The sequence below is a fragment of the Pleurodeles waltl genome, chromosome 9, assembly GCF_031143425.1.
Source record: "Pleurodeles waltl isolate 20211129_DDA chromosome 9, aPleWal1.hap1.20221129, whole genome shotgun sequence".
NCBI lineage: Eukaryota > Metazoa > Chordata > Amphibia > Caudata > Salamandridae > Pleurodeles > Pleurodeles waltl.
Window position 1 is genome coordinate 205,433,292 of NC_090448.1, and position 17,104 is coordinate 205,450,395.

A 17,104-nucleotide genomic window follows, 5' to 3' on the forward strand; every position below is an offset into this window, starting at 1 on the left:
TGCCCCTATGCAGATAAACTGAAATATGCACCATAGTACAAACCCATCTGGATTGGGAAGGGATTTGTCACCCCTATGGCAGGGACAAATTGTACTCACCTCATCAGTCCTTAACTCATTATCCCCTGCTTTTTAGTGTACTGGGATCTAACACACTGGCTAGGTTGGCCGAGTGGAGAGTTTGGTCCATGGCAGACTTTTTCCCTGATGGCAGGTTTATTGGGGCCTTAACAATTCACTTGACTTCTTTCTTTGTCTGCAAACTCAGGCGAAATACACGGATCACTACCAGGAATTCCCAAAAGTGCTCTCTGAATGCCAAACCCTTTCTATTCTGCTCATGCGCCTCTGTAATATTATCCAGACTATGGCCCACCCCTCAGCACATCAGATGCACGGGCAGCATGGGACACCAATTTAAGCAACACCATTACTTCTGAAGAATGATCCTGTTGTTATAAAGATTGGTGCATTACCCACTGATGGGCAATAGTGGTCAGTACACTTCAAGTTCATTCTCTGTGCTTTTTGCACCCCGCTCCAATTACATACATGGAGGTTGCACCCGACCCGAGTGTACCGGTTATGGACCACTGGAGGCCAGTTTTATCCATTGTACCTGGTGTTGTCCTCCTGTGGTGGCTAACTGGTTTCTGGTGTTCCAGGCCCTCTCACTTATGACTCGTATGACTCTGTCAATGTCCCCTAAGATGGCTTTGTTGGGCTGCCCTCAAACCGTACTCAAACCGTGCTGCAGTGTGTGCATAAGTATGTATCACTCGCTCTTGTGCTGGCAAAGTGCAGAGTGGCTTCATCAGAAGGAGGGCTGTTCCTCTGGGTGCGCAATCTGGTGTATTGCCAGGAGCAGTTAGACAGATACTATTTGCTCCTTCCTCCAGAAAGCCGACGAAAGACATTTGGAACCCCCTGCATAGTTACCTCCTTCAACTTGAAGACCAAACTACAGACAGACAGACCATTCAGTGGTGCAGGTGCAGTAACCCACACTGCAGCTACGCCTCCCAATTTTTATTTCCATTGGATGGGGCTGCCTCATCAGCGGTCTGGGGCCGGATGCTATTGGTTTCTTTACTCAGTTCTTGAGGTATATATAAATGTGTGTGTGTGTATATATATATATATATATATATATATATATATATATATATATATATATATATATATATATATATATATATATATATATATATATATATATATAAATATATATCAGGCCCCCAATTGGTGCACAGTCCTCCTTGCTTGTCCCAGCTCAGCACTTGCCTATATGTATACATTCAAAGTTTTTCATTGTGCAAAGCATTGTAATTGTGGATGGTTTTTTTTTGTAGTCAGTGTTTACAGTACTGGATCAAGTGCTCAGGATAATTTGATCATGTATTGTTTGTTGCTAAGAAAAAAACTATTTGCTGACCATCTTCAAAACCACCTGCAGCATTTGCAAAGCCATTATGACCAGCTCCCCCAGCTTATCTTGCAGACAGGCTCACTATCTCTGGTGGTTCTCGGGACACTTGCAGCCAGGACACAATTACATTGCAGACTACGAAGTGTAAGAAGTAAAAAACAAGACAACAGCCTTTTCCATCTGTGCACATAGGATCTGGAAGAACATCCCCATATCCTTCAGAACTCCCCCAACACTGCTTCAGTTTAGGAAAGAGTTGAAGTTCCACCTCTTTAAAGAACACTACCTCACAGTACATTAACAGTCCCCATCCCAGATGATTCTCTCGTCACTTATTTTGTATATGCTCGCCTTTGACCCTGTACAGCACTTTGCTGCCTCTTGGCGGGGTTTTCACTACATAAATACCATATACACACATGCAGACATACAGATGTACTTTGTACTGCAGGCTGGACAATTCATTTTCTTGTGTTGCTGTTCACAGTAGCAGGGTTTCATCCAGTGTCTTTGGTTTGTTTCTGTCCTTAGGAGTGAATAGCAACTTCCAGAGTCTTATTCCTGTTCGGTAACTGTATGTGCTGGTGCAGCGTAGCTATGCCTGCATTAATTATCTAGTTCAGAAGGGCACTGGTGAGAATTCAGTCCAATCAGGTGTTAACAGTATTCAGAATCCACAAGTCTAGTCAACTAGATGATCAGGTACCTCCTTTTCGATAATGGGGGAATCGGAGCGGGCGCCAACTGGTTATAGAAATGTATATTCCAAAGTTGTCTGTATAGACTTCATGCACAATGTCTCTGTGATTTCCAGAGAACTTCCGATGCTGAAGAAAGGTGGGTGGCCACAAATGGGGGACTGAATGGCCCACTTTCCAAGAAGTTTTACCTTGTTGATAAGCATGCAAAGGGTACTCTTTATCATGAAGGCATGGGAATATTGATTTGTGTGAACCTCCATCTTGCTCTATATATGCCTTTTCCATGAAGAGGACATCATCCACACAGGAAACATAACCACCATGTGGTACCCACATGGACCACCTTACATGTAGGGGGAAGTGAAACACTTCTCTTTATAGAAGGTGAGTATCCCCATAGCCTGTGAAGAAAGCAGTATATTCTATCTGATAGGAGTCAGGGTCCTGTACAGCTGAGCCTTGTGCTCTGATCGTTGAATGACATATAGGGGTGTGCAAAATGTGCTTTTTCTTAAGTCCGTGAAATTATGCATCAAAATGCAAAAGTGGTATTTGGTAGTGTACTTTAGCATAAAGTTTGTCCTTATGTGACTTAAAATTCCATTTCATGCTGTAAAAGTGGAAAAAAAGCACAATGAATATCCGCTCCAGCTTTGCCATTCATTGTTCCTATGAGTTTGCTGTAAATTTTCAGAACAAATGATGCATCAGCGCCTAATTGCTTAATATGGCAGTAATAGCGGTAGTAGCATCATTTCAGAAATTTTTCTTTGCTAAAGAAATGTGGAATTATTGATATTACACTAAATACACCAGCGTAACAGTGATTTCACATGGGTCGGTGAAGTAAGGCATCCTTTGTGGATTCATAGAATGTTTGGTTTGCAGAGGGAAACACAACAGATCTAGAGAACGTTAAAATGGATACCTCTGCAAAGCTATGGCCACAGAGCAGGGAATCTCTCCGTAAAGGTCAGTACAAGGAGCATGGCCGTCTGTGTGCACTAGCATGTAGACCACGACATTATGCATATTACTGATTTACTTTCAAAACACTATTTGAAAAGTCTCAATGTCTTGGAGGTATGGCTTGACCAGGTATCTTTTTTGCTTAAGCTGAACTGAGAATTTTGTCATTCACTTGACTCGCATTGACCGCAAACCTTTTCAAAATCTGCTTGAATGTCTTTCAGGGATTGGTTAAATGTCTTCAGCCCGCCCATCACTGCCCCAAGCCAACAGCTGGCAGAGCACATGGATCTCTCCAAACTGAAACAGTCCCATCAAAGTGACAGCACTGGAGGTGGGTAAGATGCAAAAAGTGTCCAAAGGATAAAAAAAACCTGAACGTAGCTATGAAGCAGTCATGATAAATGCCTACACGTGTTACAGAATTGTCTAGAGAACAGCTTCATATCAAAGGTGTTGTCTCTTCATTTACTATTCTCCTGGGGATACAGTGTGTTCCTACATTTTTTTTCCTTTTGTGCAGAGCATTTGAAATGAGTTATCATAAATCTCTGTTGTGTACTGTGGCTTCCTAAGGGATGGCGTGTCACAATGATTTAGGATCTGAAACACATTATGCCCCTTAAATTGGGGACCCTTTCAAAGGTGTTCATTTGTAATTGTTTATGACAGCAAAACCGAACTCTGCTGTCAGAATGGGACCTTGATGTGAGGCACTGCATAAACTGTGTGATAAGTGTCCTAAATATTGAAAATAAAGGCACTCTGTACTCAGAAGCTGGCAGGCTATTGGATAACTGTTTTCTGATGGCTACCTGAGCAAATGCAGACAGATGAAATAGGAGTCTGGGTCCTGAAAGAAATGCACTTGCTTACCGTGCAGCCAATCACATGCCATAAATCTCCCGAGAGCTAGTGTTAAATATAATTTCAATTAAATGTTCTCGTGCTGACTTTCCCTTTCTGAAAGTTTGCTTCTTGCTGCCTGCATCATTAGTTAATAGTGTGAAGCATACAGCGAGCACGCGAAGAGCCAGCCCCCAAACCCAGCAGACGTGGCATCTTTTCCTGCCCTGGATGCTCTTTCAAGCTGCCATTACTCAGTTAAATTGACTATGTGACAGAGCAGCAGCGTGGAGCTGCTTAACCCAGCGTCCGGGGATAGTCACATCTTCGAGTGCGAGGTTTTTAATTATACCATCCTTGTTTTACAGCGTTGCGTGTGGCTGGAAATTTATATTTTTGGTGCGCTTGGAAATCATCTCTAAAGCTCACTCATTGGCTGCACTAAATGTTGCCATATCCATAAGCAAATGGGCAAAGTAAAAGTAATCTGGTGATGAGCAAGTTTCAGGGAGGATGTATTGCACCAGGGTCACCATAGTGACATGATGTAATTTATTCTCCTACATTATGGTACAGCATTTTATGGGGTTTTCTTTAGCTCTTTCGATTTTTATCCCTTTATGAGGATAGTTTGAGGCATGCCTATAAAGGACCAAATATATGATTTCAGTTTTAATGGTGTACACAGAGTAGCTGAAGGCATAGTTTGAAAGGCAAGGCATCCATTCTATCTCGTTATGGGTTCGTACCTATTGAATCGTCAAACCATATTTATTACACATTTTTTAGGAATCAACATAGCGCTGTTGCAATTTGTTCATTTTTGTGCTGCACACATATCATCTTTTAATTGCGGTAAAAAGTGCGTTTGGTTGCCTTGGTCTCCTGGTTTAGAGGAAGGGGCAATATGGAATGTGACACTGCAGATTAAATGAACAGCAGGCAAATGACGTTTTAGCATTGCCTGGAGTATTTTTTTCTTAGGAAATAGAGAAAAAAAAACATAAAGAGTAAAAGCAAAGAAATGAAGGGGGTGGAATAAAAGAAAAAAAGTTAAAACTAAAGGACTGGCCAACCAGCTCTGACACACAAGTGCACTTATTTTCAGGTGGGTATGCACATATGACCAGAAAATGCAGCCATTCACAGTACAAGATAGCCAATGATTGATATGGACTCACCGATAGTCCATGCATTAGACATTGATGGATTGGAAGCAGAGTATAAATGACACTCAGGGGCAGAGCAATGGCAATACAAAGCTGATCCAAAGACCCTTAACATACCTTCATGAATATATAAGGATGAATGTATTATTTGATTATTTTCTTTGTAACAAGTTCCTGGCAGACGGGTAAGAAAAAGGTTCTAGCAAGAATTATTACATTGCTCTTTTTCTCCCTCTAGGGCTTGTCAGTGGTGATAACACCAAATCCTTTCCTACAAAGGTAATCAGTGACATTTCATGTAACAAAATACCTATCTATTGGTTTCCATTCAGAGGAAAAATAATCCATCCTCAAATACCTTTTAACTTTCTTTCACATGTTTCACAGTCAATATGTCTGGCCTACTGAGTTTACCAAAATTTTTCTTAATAAAAAGATCAGATCTAAGACAACAGAAATATTTTTCCTAGTGAATCAATCATGCCTCTAGCTTTTACCATTGGCTTGTGACCATACTCAACTCAGACTTACATTTTTGGTTGTGAGCCTTCCCACAAGTCAACCTTCGGGTATACCATAATAAAATTACAAATATGTACAAAATGAGATTTGTAAACAATGCAAAATCCCTACTAATAGAGCCTAGTAAGGATTACCATAGTGTAAATAATCTATCCCCATGCGTTTTTCACGTGGGTCACCAACACCAAATCCCTTGCCTGCTAAGGTGATATTCGAGATTCCATATAACATAATACCCATCTCTGGGCTTTAACACAGTGTAATGAAAATATGTCCTTAAACACCTTTTGCCTTTTACACATTCTCTTTACAATAAGTTATTAAGGTATACTTGCTTTGCCATATCTTCTCCTAATTAGCATGTCACCATAACAAGCCTACTGCACTGTATGTAAGCTTTCTCTGAGGTAACCATCTGGGAAACAGACATAAAACAATGACAGATGGCATAGAAACAATACTATCTCTCCAAAGACAGCCTAACAGGAATTATTGTAGTGCATATTTTCTATTCCCATGATTTGTTCGGGTGAATCACCAACACCAAAACCTGTGTATACTACACTAGTCTTCGAAATTTCAAATACATGCTTACATGATTTAGCAGTGTAATAACAATCCATCCTTAAAAGTATGTTATCTTTAACACAAGGTTTTCAATGCTTTTCACAATAAGTAGGTCAGGTCTACTTTCTTTTTTAGAGCATTTCATAATAAGCAGACCGGACCTAAGAAATCTGGCATGACCTTCTGGGGACCACAGAAAAATTGTTGTGACACTGCACAATCAGACCCATCTCCCCAGTGTAAGTTAAGGTTCCCTAGGAATATGTAGCTAGAGCTTTTCGTTGCCCTCTCTGCTATTTGACCTTTGAGATTCTTGATGAAGAATTGATTATGCCAGGAAGGTGTTAGATGGTGTGGAATATTTTGGGCTTCAGGTTAAATATCTTCATTGCAATATTGAGGCATTCCAACCCGGGGATCTGCACTGTCATTAGATTTTACAGTGTAGTGAATAACCGTGGGAAATTGCATCAACTCTGCATTGTTTTCAATCTCTATCCTGCTAAATGATTGTAAAGCCTTGGGGAATCAAAAGAACAAGTATAGGCTTGTGCGGGCAGGAAGCAATCAGTGAATGAATAACTGTGGGTAATTGCATCAACTCTGACTTGTTTACCATCTCAGTCTTAATGAATGATTGAAAAACCTCAGGGAATCAAAAGTTCAAGTATTGGCTTGTGGGGGCAGGGAATGCTCAGAGAGCCAGATTTCCAACAGGAGCAATAAGTCAAGGTTGTGGGTTTGTGTTTAGCTGCTGCAGTTGTGGAGCAAGTGACTGAAAGTGGACTGAATAGATTTTCTGATAGAGGAAAAGATGATTGGGACTTGCCCATCTTTTTAGAAGCGCATTATACCCTATGGCACTTGTAATAAGACTGATGGGGTATCCATCAAGTATGTGGTGGAGTAACTTGTCCGCCAAACTCTAAATCAGGCCATAGTCTTTTACATTGAAGAATACATGATCTGTATTTGATCTTTATGTAAAAACATCACGTCACCTTGCTTCCCAAGTTTGGTGATGAGACCAGAACAACACAAAAGGATAATGGACGGAGTGCTGACAATGCAAACACTCACCCCCAGTCACAGATCTGGGTTTAACCCATCGTTTTTTTGCTGCCCATGCCATTCCAGTTTGGACCCAGCCATATGCAAATCAGTCTTGACCCTGTTCCCTATGGGAACAGTCCAGCCCGAACTGCCAGGCCAGGTCTTACCTGGACTGGAAACAAGCATCCTGGGACCGGTTTCGGGGTTTCACCCCTCATCAGCCAGGCTAGCTTGAATCCAGAGCCATGGGAAGCACGGGACCCACGTCCGGGCATACCCTTCCCACTTAGGGCGACATTAGCAACACAAAAGGATGATGGACGGAGTGCTGACAATGCAAACACTCACCCCCGTCACAGATCTGGGTTTAATCCATTGTTTTTTTGCTGCCCATGCCATTCCAGTTTGGACCCAGCCATATGCAAATCAGTCTTGACCCTGTTCCCCATGGGAACAGTCCAGCCCGAACTGCCAGGCCAGGTCTTACCTGGACTGGAAACAAGCAGGGGTTTCACCCCTCATCAGCCAGGCTAGCTTGAATCCAATGGCATGGGAAGCATGTCCTTTTGTGTTACTGATGAGACAAGAGCTACAGAAAATATGTATGACCCTACTGCTCCAAGCGCAAAACAAAGGGGGAGAAAGCCAGATTTGTTACCATGATTCCAATACATAGATGTATATTGTCCACTTGCAGAGACTACATTGGCTACATATTAGTAATAGAATTGTGTTTACACAGTTACGATGATAAACAAATGTATCACATTTGAAAACATAATTCTACCAAAGATGTCTTTATCATTTTTAAAATCTTCGTAATTTAGTTCAAACTAGAAAAAAAAAAATAGAAAGAGGGAGTAGATTCTCAGTTTAGGAATCCAAATTGAGCAGTGTGCTTTCTAAATATTTGGAGTTGGATTCAAATGCTTTAATGCTTTAAAAGAGGCTTTAAACATACCAGTTTTAGCTGTGCTAATATGTGATTAATTTAAGACTGCAAATATAATTACATGCAGCACCACACACATCATAAAATAGTTAGACTTAATTGGCTTTAAATTGATCATGAAGAGTAGAAATATAATAATTTTGCTAATCTGAGGTATCTTGCCACCTATTTCAATAGTAATCAGCAATGTAGTGATCCACAAAACTACAAACAAGATAATCTACATTTACTTTAAATTTTACAAGATATAGTATGAGGTAGATAAGATGATTAGTTTGGCATGGTCCTTTGGTGACATGAGTACCACATATGTTTTCTATTTGACTCAGCATTTGAATTATTAAGCAGCACAATCTTGACCTTATTCTCCCACCAATTAAAATCGTTTAAAAAATATCTTACAGGTCTAAATGACATCCCTTACACTGGGCAGTGTAACATTTAACTGCAAATTGTCTTGGTGTATTTTTATCTTTAGTTTTAGGACCAGCAAACTAGAGGAAAGGCTTTCAGAGGAAATTCATTAGGATATCCTTTGTCAGTTTCTTCCTGGAAACCAGATATTCTTATGTTATTGTCCAAGGAGTCAGTTTCATATTTAGCCAAACGGGAGCTCGGCCTGTCCAGTTTGATACATGCATGTTCTACCTCACTTTCCAAAGCTTCTAAATTATCTTCATTAGAAGCCTTGCAATCCTTCTTTACTTCAGGTCTCTCATTAATTTTCAACTGTCTTTCTTCACTGTTTAACATTGCCTTTTCATTGTTGTCTTTTCTCTAGTCATCTGTTCATCATCTCAAGAAGTTTAGAGATCCTCTTACCTCCTCGTCATTTATGTCTTCTTATTCTAGTTTGACTCTGTTGGCAAGCTTTTATCTTCCCCAGTGGTCAACATACGTCATTAATAGTAAACAATTAAGGCTAAATACTCTTACTGTGGCAGAATTGAGTGTACAGAGTATCCCCACGGTAACGCTATTATCCTGGCTGCAGTCAGTTTTAGAATCAATTGGGATCTTTAGCACTTCTGTGGATCGCGGCTCACACATAATTCTTTCAGTTTTTTTGTCTGAAATTAGGTGTGGATGAAATCTTAATAACGCTAATGAAATAAAAAAAATGCATACACTGTCTTGAAATGTGCAATTTTCTCATATAAAAGCCTTGTAATATTATAGTAGGAGACTGATTTTCCCAGAAAATGTTGTGCATAGAACTTTTTCTTAGATGTGCACTTATTTAAAGTCACATGAGATACCGGACACACACTTATCCTTGTAAAAGCATAATTTTGCACCGTATTGTGAAATTTTCTGGGAATTTACTAAAAATAGACATTTATTCACAACCTTGCCTAAAACTCACTTTCCTACCTATAACTAAGTCTCTATAATAGTCATTTTAGTTTCATCTTCTGAAGAAGAATATTTTTGTGAGTTCTCAGTGAGTCATTCTGTAAATTATATGTTGAATTGAATATGTGTATGTGCTACATTTTAAACTTCTTCAGTATATTGTTTTAATGTTGTATTCTGTTTTTATCTATAATATCTTCTGTGGTTGTCCCTTTGAGATTTTGTGTTTGATAGACCTGTATTTTGCATTGATTTACAGATGGCTGTTTAGCATATGTGTTTTACCAAACTCTGACGCATATACTTTCTGGTGGAGATTACTAAATTGCGTAGCACATAGTGAATGTAAAGCTATACAATCTTAGTATGTGAATTCTCCTGTACTGCACACATTGTGAAATGTTAACATGCCTGTATGAAGGTAAATGTAAAAAGTGGGTTGTTAGTTGCAGAGGATGTGGGTACTTTACAAGTAATATTTCTTCACCCATCTGTATTTGGAAAGTGTATGTAGCACTCATTTTTGTATCAAAAAAGTGTTTTGTCAAAGTGTGCCAAAAGCAGTTTTGGTGGAAGCTTTAGATTTGGGACTTACCAACAAGGTTGACCAGGATCTGCAAAGTGTGGATTGAGCCTGTCTGTATCCAAGGAGATTCTGACTTGAAGGACAGCTCCCTGCCCCCCTGCCCCCCTGCCCACCAGTGTGTGCTTTCCTGATGATCCCTCTAGCTTACAAGCAACCCTGAGCCCTCCTGTCATACCAGCTCAGGCCCTTTAAGTTTGTGGAGGGAACCCCAAGACTGCCACCTCCATTTTGTGGCCCAGTGCCATAAACAGCCCAGTGAGCAGAAATACAAAGAAGGTGGCAATATCAAAGATATGCTGTGCATTCTTGAAACTTAAGACTGTTTCTTCTTCACCTGTGACTCTTGAACTCTTGTTTTCTGTGCAATTTGTACTTTTAAAACTACTGTTTTTTTCTACCATTGACTGTTGAAATCTTCCACCTAGTTTTCCTCTGTACAGTGCCAAGGCTTGTGTTTTTAAAAGGTAAAAAGGCAAACTAAATCTCAGAGGATAAGAAGAGCATCTTTTAAAGACTACGTAATCTGCTGTATGGTTTAAACTGGGTTTGGAAAGTGCATGTAGCACTTGTTTTGGCTAGCAAAAGTGTTTTGTTTAAGTGTGCGAAAGGCTGTGTTTGTAGTCACTTCGGATTTGGGCCTTACCTGCAAGGATGACCATGACCTGCATAGTGTAAATCAGACTGTCTGTATCGAAGGAGATTCTGACTTGAAGAGCAGCTCCCTGTCCCCTGCCCGCCAGCCTTTGCTTAAGGTTCCGTGCCCTTTATATGGGTTTCTTAGTGGTTGTTGGGTCTGTGCTTTGATTGGTTCCTAGGGCTAGGGTTTCTACAGAACATGCTGCTTAAGGTTAGAGTTCTGATTTTCTGATAGGTCTGGAATTCTGATTGGTTCTTAGGGATAGGGTTTCTATTGGAGTTAAGTCATTAGGGTTAGAGTCTTGATTGGCTGATAGGTCTGGGGTTCTGATTAGTTCCTAGTGCTTTGATTGGATATATGGCTTATAGGTTAGCTTTTGATTGGTTGCTAGGACTGTGATTTGTTGAAAGGGCCAGGTCTCTGATCGGTCTTAGGGCTAGCGCTCTAATTGGTTAGGGCTAGGGTTCCCATTGGCCACAGGTGTCACCTGACCTAGGACTATTTAACTTTAGGGCTCAGGCTTCTCAACCCGGGCATCAAGGCCAAAGGCAGAGAGGACAAGGGCAGTTGCCTGTTTGTGCCTGTTTGTGCCAGGTCGGGCCTAGGGCCAGAAATGCTGTCCTTCTTACCATTCACCAGCCACCAACCTAACGCATCAAGACCCTCAGACATAATAACACACTCTCAACAAATACAAGCTACTTATTTACTACACACAAACCCTATCCACTTTTCAATGTCTCAACAACCTTTGCAAAACTACATAACTACCACACAATGGCACCTTCACTCTCACACAAAACACAAGTTCTTTGCTATACCACTAACAAATCCACACATCACCAACACAAAGCTACAATATACAAAACTTTAATGCATCCAGACACAGACTCCTTGTTCATACAAAACACCAGCTCTACCCTTTACTTGCTCCTAACAGACCTCTTTCCTTCACCACCAAACCTATACTCAGCTTTTCATCATATCATCACCAACACCCTCCTCCTCTTTTTACCAAAAACAAACAACCAAATAATCATAACTCACCAGTCCCCCATACATACTACCTCTTCCAGCTATCAAATCAAACACAATTATTCCTAACTCATCCATCCCCTCTCACGCACCACATACACTCTTCTCCAAAACACATAACCACCCAGTATGCCATTCAACTTCCACTCACCATCAGTGGTTTACATACAAATTCTTTTCAGAAAAACACTACATCAATATCTCCTCTCTCTACCCCACAAAACCAAAACGTAACACACACACCAACATATCAAAATATCTCACACATACAGTTTTATAATACATGCCATCACAAATTAGAAACATACATGGATTCTTACCCTCCTGACTACACAAATATGACACACTAAACCATCTTTGCTCCCAAAGTTAATCTCTTCATCAACACCTAACACATATACACCAACACAACAACCCTTATTCACCCAAATCTCTTCCATTGTACAATTTGGAGCCTTCAAGCATGATCCACGTGCTCCACCACTACCCCTAACCCATACACCTTCCACCCTAAACAGACTCAAACAAAATAAACAACATGCCACTCTTCACAGCTTTGCAGACCTTTGTCTATCACACAACAATGCTACTCTGCAACAACAACACAGCTCACCAACTCACTGTCAATCACCGTCTCCACCACCTACACCAGTGGTATCCAAACGTTTTAATGCCAGCCCCCCGGATGGAAAATAAGAATCATTGCCCCCCCTCAGAATTGTTCACAATTATTTTATAAAGATGGCAATGTTTAATTATGTCTAGGCCTATTTAAGCATTGCAGTTAAGTACTGTTACCTTTTTCTTTAATGCAATAACATGCTTCTGCTTAAAACAAAGGCCTGTTGTCTGTATAATGGTTCTTTTGGCCAGAGTCTGGCACCCCCCCTAGGATCACTTGGGGCCCCCCTAGAGGGCCCCCCCCCCACAGATGAAAGGTCTCTGACCTTCACACACAGACCCTTCAAAGTGCCTTCTAAGCCTGCTGGATGAGGAATATGATCTAGAAAAACAAAATTATTGCTATCCTCATTCTGCTAATACTACCACTAATGACACACAACCTTGGTACAACTTAAAAAAATACTGTTCTTTCTCTTCTACAAAACAAAGTCACACCACCACCATAACACAACCTCTAAACTTCCTACTAATAAATGTTTCATCACTTGCTAAAAACAAGCACCACGTCTACTACCTACTTACTGACACACAATCTGACTTATTCTTCATAACTGAATCATGGATAGGAGATGCCATGGTCCCAATGTTGCAAGAAGCTATTCCTCAAAGCTATCAATCTATCACACAAATTGTATAGGCAAAAGAGGAGGTGAATTAGCTATTATATTCAAGCAAACATTAAATCTCACCAAAGCTGACAATGTTTCTATACATGGTTGTGAGGCCCTCTTCACCAGATGCAACCAGACACCAACTTGCTCCTTTAACTTCCTTCTCCTTTGCAGACCACCACTTAGCAATGCAATCTTCCCAGATACATTTCATACCTTTTATTATTACACTACAACCTATGCATTGATGAGGACCTAAACATTTGGTATGAGAAATCCAGTATTCCCCATCCAAAAAACATTATCACTGGCCTAGTCATAATGAATCTACACCAGATCAACACATCTAAGGCCACCTTACATGCATCCACCTACCTACTGTGGTGCAAACTCAATTTTGAATATTTAGACACACAACTATCATCCACATAGATTTAGACAATAAATTCCATTCAAAAGCGTTATGAGTGGCTATAGGAAGCTTTTGATATCTAAGTACCCCTAAGAACAACAAAACAGGCCAAGAAAAATAAGCACCTAGGAGAATACAGAACTATAAGAGTGTTGTGGGTTGCCTTTAGCACCTGGACTGGGCACCCTTATTTTAGCTCTAGGCCCATAGCCTGTGTCCGTTCACATACATACACATTTGTTTTATTCATTTTATTATATTTCAGCACAGCTCACCTTTACCTTTGTTGTTTTATACTTTTCAATCAGCTGCCTTTCTGAGAAGGCATAGTTATTTGTGTTTTACATTTACCAGTCCTTTGCACACATTTTACTCTGCCCTGATCAAGGATGTCATGTTCTTTACATGATAGCTTTAACTAGTATTGTCGCTCCAAGGGTTACAGAGTCATCTCTCTGCCATAGACATATCACATCAGGCCTGTTCTTAGGACAGAACATGTTTTGTTATATAAACACTGCATAGGCCTAAGGAGGGTAGGGGGCATTCTAACATCGCCGTTTGAGGGTGTACACCATTTCATTGACACCTTCACTGATCCTGGCCCTGTCTTTCCAGCCAACCCAGAGAGTTGACAGGTGACAACAGGCAGCCCCTTGCTCACCTTTCAGGTATTGGGTCAGGGCTCTTTCCATAGACTGGGATAGGCAGAAGGGCTAACATCCCTATGCACTCAGGTTTAGACATTAGGGTATAGGTAGGAATCACTAGATGCTACGATCAGATCAGTATGGTGGGACTGTTTATATTTTTTTTACTCTAAAGGTCATAATCATCATTGTATTATGTGCCATCTGCCTAATAATCGCAGCTCATGTTCTTTATCATCCGATGCAATTGCTTCAATAAATATGGAAATTTACTCTTCATCTCTTTATCTGCCTTATCATGCATGAGACTTTGTGTAACTGTGAGAAAGGGGTATGGTCAGTTCTAGCATGATATGTCTGCAGAGTCAGATTGTCATGTTCTTAGGCTGCCACAAACCACCTTTATTTTGTCTGTGTTGGTGAGATGCTGCAAGCTAGCCGACAAAGTCAGGTGACAGCTTCCAGTCGTTGTGGGACTGATTCAATTGCCCACACTTGCTGGTGCAACCTCCCTAAACTAAGCAGTTTTACCCCCATTATAAGAGTCCTACGACAAGAAACAAAACAACTAATTAGAAAGCTTCAATGCACCTGGCTCAAAACAAACAGTAATCAATACAAACTTCACCTATAGAAACGTAACAGAATATACAAGTCAACAATAAAAAAAGCTAAAAAAAGGTAACATTCAGAGAGAATTCAAAATGTAAAATGTACATATGAAGAATGGTATAAAATTCGTACCGAATTTCATAAACCTAAATGCACAGAAAGAACTCATCACATTACTCAAGAATTCTCTGACAAGCTGGCAAATCTTTACACAACCAAAGTAGACACGTTGGACTCCTATTTAAAACAAAGGAAAACCACCAGCACCAACCCATTTCCCAAAATCCCCTCCAAGAGTAGGCCAGCCCAGCCTCAGCATTACTTCAAACAAATATCACAAAGTAAATTCATGGATCCTTTTAACCCTTGTCCTCCACAAGTCTTCAAGAAAATGATTATTACTACCTGTGTTGCCACACCAGTAAGAAGAATCATCAGTAATTCTTTAACTACTGAAATCTTTCCTGAAGGCTTAAAAAAGTTATACATACGCCCATTATTAAAGAAAACAAACCTGGACTCCAACAGACAACTGCAAATTAAACTTTCCTGGGCAAACTGATAGAGCAGCATTCTCTCAGGTGTAACAATTCATTAAAGATAACTCCATACTTTCAGCCTGCCAGACAGGATTTTGCCCAGGAAGGCACAGAATCTACTCTCATCACCATCTGGGATGATCTTAACAAAGTAGACCACAACGGGGTCACAGGACTACTTCTCTTGCATCTCTCAGCTGCCTTCCACACAGTTGACCATGACACTTTAATGAAAAGACACTACAAAGCTAGTGCAGAGGTGACTGCTCTCGACTGGATCACATCCTATCTTCAAAAGAGACCAGATGTCATCTATAGTCCACTTTTCATATCTAAACCATACTACACAAAAGCATGGGGTCCTTCAAGGCACTATCATCTCACTCATGCTTTTCAACATATACATGAAGCCATTACCGACAATGATCAATACATTTCGGCTCACATGCTATAACTATGCCAATGAAACACAAATACTCCTTGATCTAGAAAGACATTGGAAATTAAGAAATCTTCAGTTGCCTCAGAACAGTGATCAATGGATGCCATGGAGCCATCTCAAATTGAATGCTTCCAAAACTAAAATACTGACGTGGTGATTGGAAAAATTATGACCCACTCTCCGCCTGGCCTGATGATCTAGGACCACCTTCTAAAGTATCTAAGGAAGGAAGAAACCTTGGAATTATCATGGACTCCAAGTTATCAATGAATGCTCAAGTGGACAATTTAGCAACAATTTAGATCACGCTTCATTACTATGAAAACTCTGCGATGCATATTCCCCCATTTGGGATTTCCAATATCCAGGTTACTATGGTACTCATTATGACATTTGCAGTAAATCTCACTTACCGCCATGCTGACTGCCGCCATCATACCGCCGCTTGGGTGGATATCCGTTCACCATAATATGACACCCCCCCCAATCCATCACTATTCAGCCACACACACAAGTCTGCCAGACCAAAGGTCAGTGATAAACTGGCGGTATCCAAACCCACACATTTATGCCAACAGAACAACGACCACATAATTATGACCCACAAATCACTACGGCAGACATTCAATGGCGGAAAACCATAGGCAGGACATACCGCTGTGCTCAAAATACACACACACAAACAAAACAACACCACATTGGACAATTCAAACTACACACACCTGGCACCCATACACACACCACACCCACACCACTATAAAACACACATCCACAGTACCAACAACCCTTTACCATTCCAAACAATTGCCAACAGAGACAGCAAGAGCACTCACACAACCAGAGCCACATACCACCATTACCTATACACCACCAATGCACCTTACATTACACACCCCAACACATCACCCTACACACCCTCACCCACACCACTCACACTACACCCATGACACCACAACAACACCCCAAATTCTCTGAGGAGGAGCTAAGGGTCATGGTGGAGGAAATCCTCTGGGTAGAGCCACAGTTATTTGAATCACAGGTGCAGCAGATATCCATTGCTAAGAAGATGGAGCTATGCCGGAGGATCGTGGACAGAGTCAACGCCGTGGGACAGCACCCCAGAACAAGGGATGACATCTGAAAGAGGTGTAATGACCTTTGGGGAAGGTGCGTTCCATTGCAGCAAGAGACCAGCTCGCAGTACAGAGGACTGGCGGTGGACCCCCACCTCCTCCCCCAAAACTAACAACATGGGAGGAGCAAGATTTGGCAATCATGCATCCTGAGGGCCTGGCCAGAGTAGGAGGAGGACTGGACTCTGGTAAGTCAACT

General features: G+C 40.9%; 1 protein-coding gene across 1 annotated transcript in view; it reads left to right on the plus strand.

The window, feature by feature from the left end:
- CFAP20DC (CFAP20 domain containing) overlaps positions 1-17,104 on the plus strand; it is a 1,731,599-nt gene that overhangs the window by 1,628,477 nt on the left and 86,018 nt on the right. Inside the window, exon 16 of the mRNA XM_069206541.1 lies at positions 3,324-3,433. Within this exon, the coding sequence (XP_069062642.1) occupies positions 3,324-3,433 (110 nt within the window). The remainder of the gene's footprint in view (positions 1-3,323; positions 3,434-17,104) is intronic.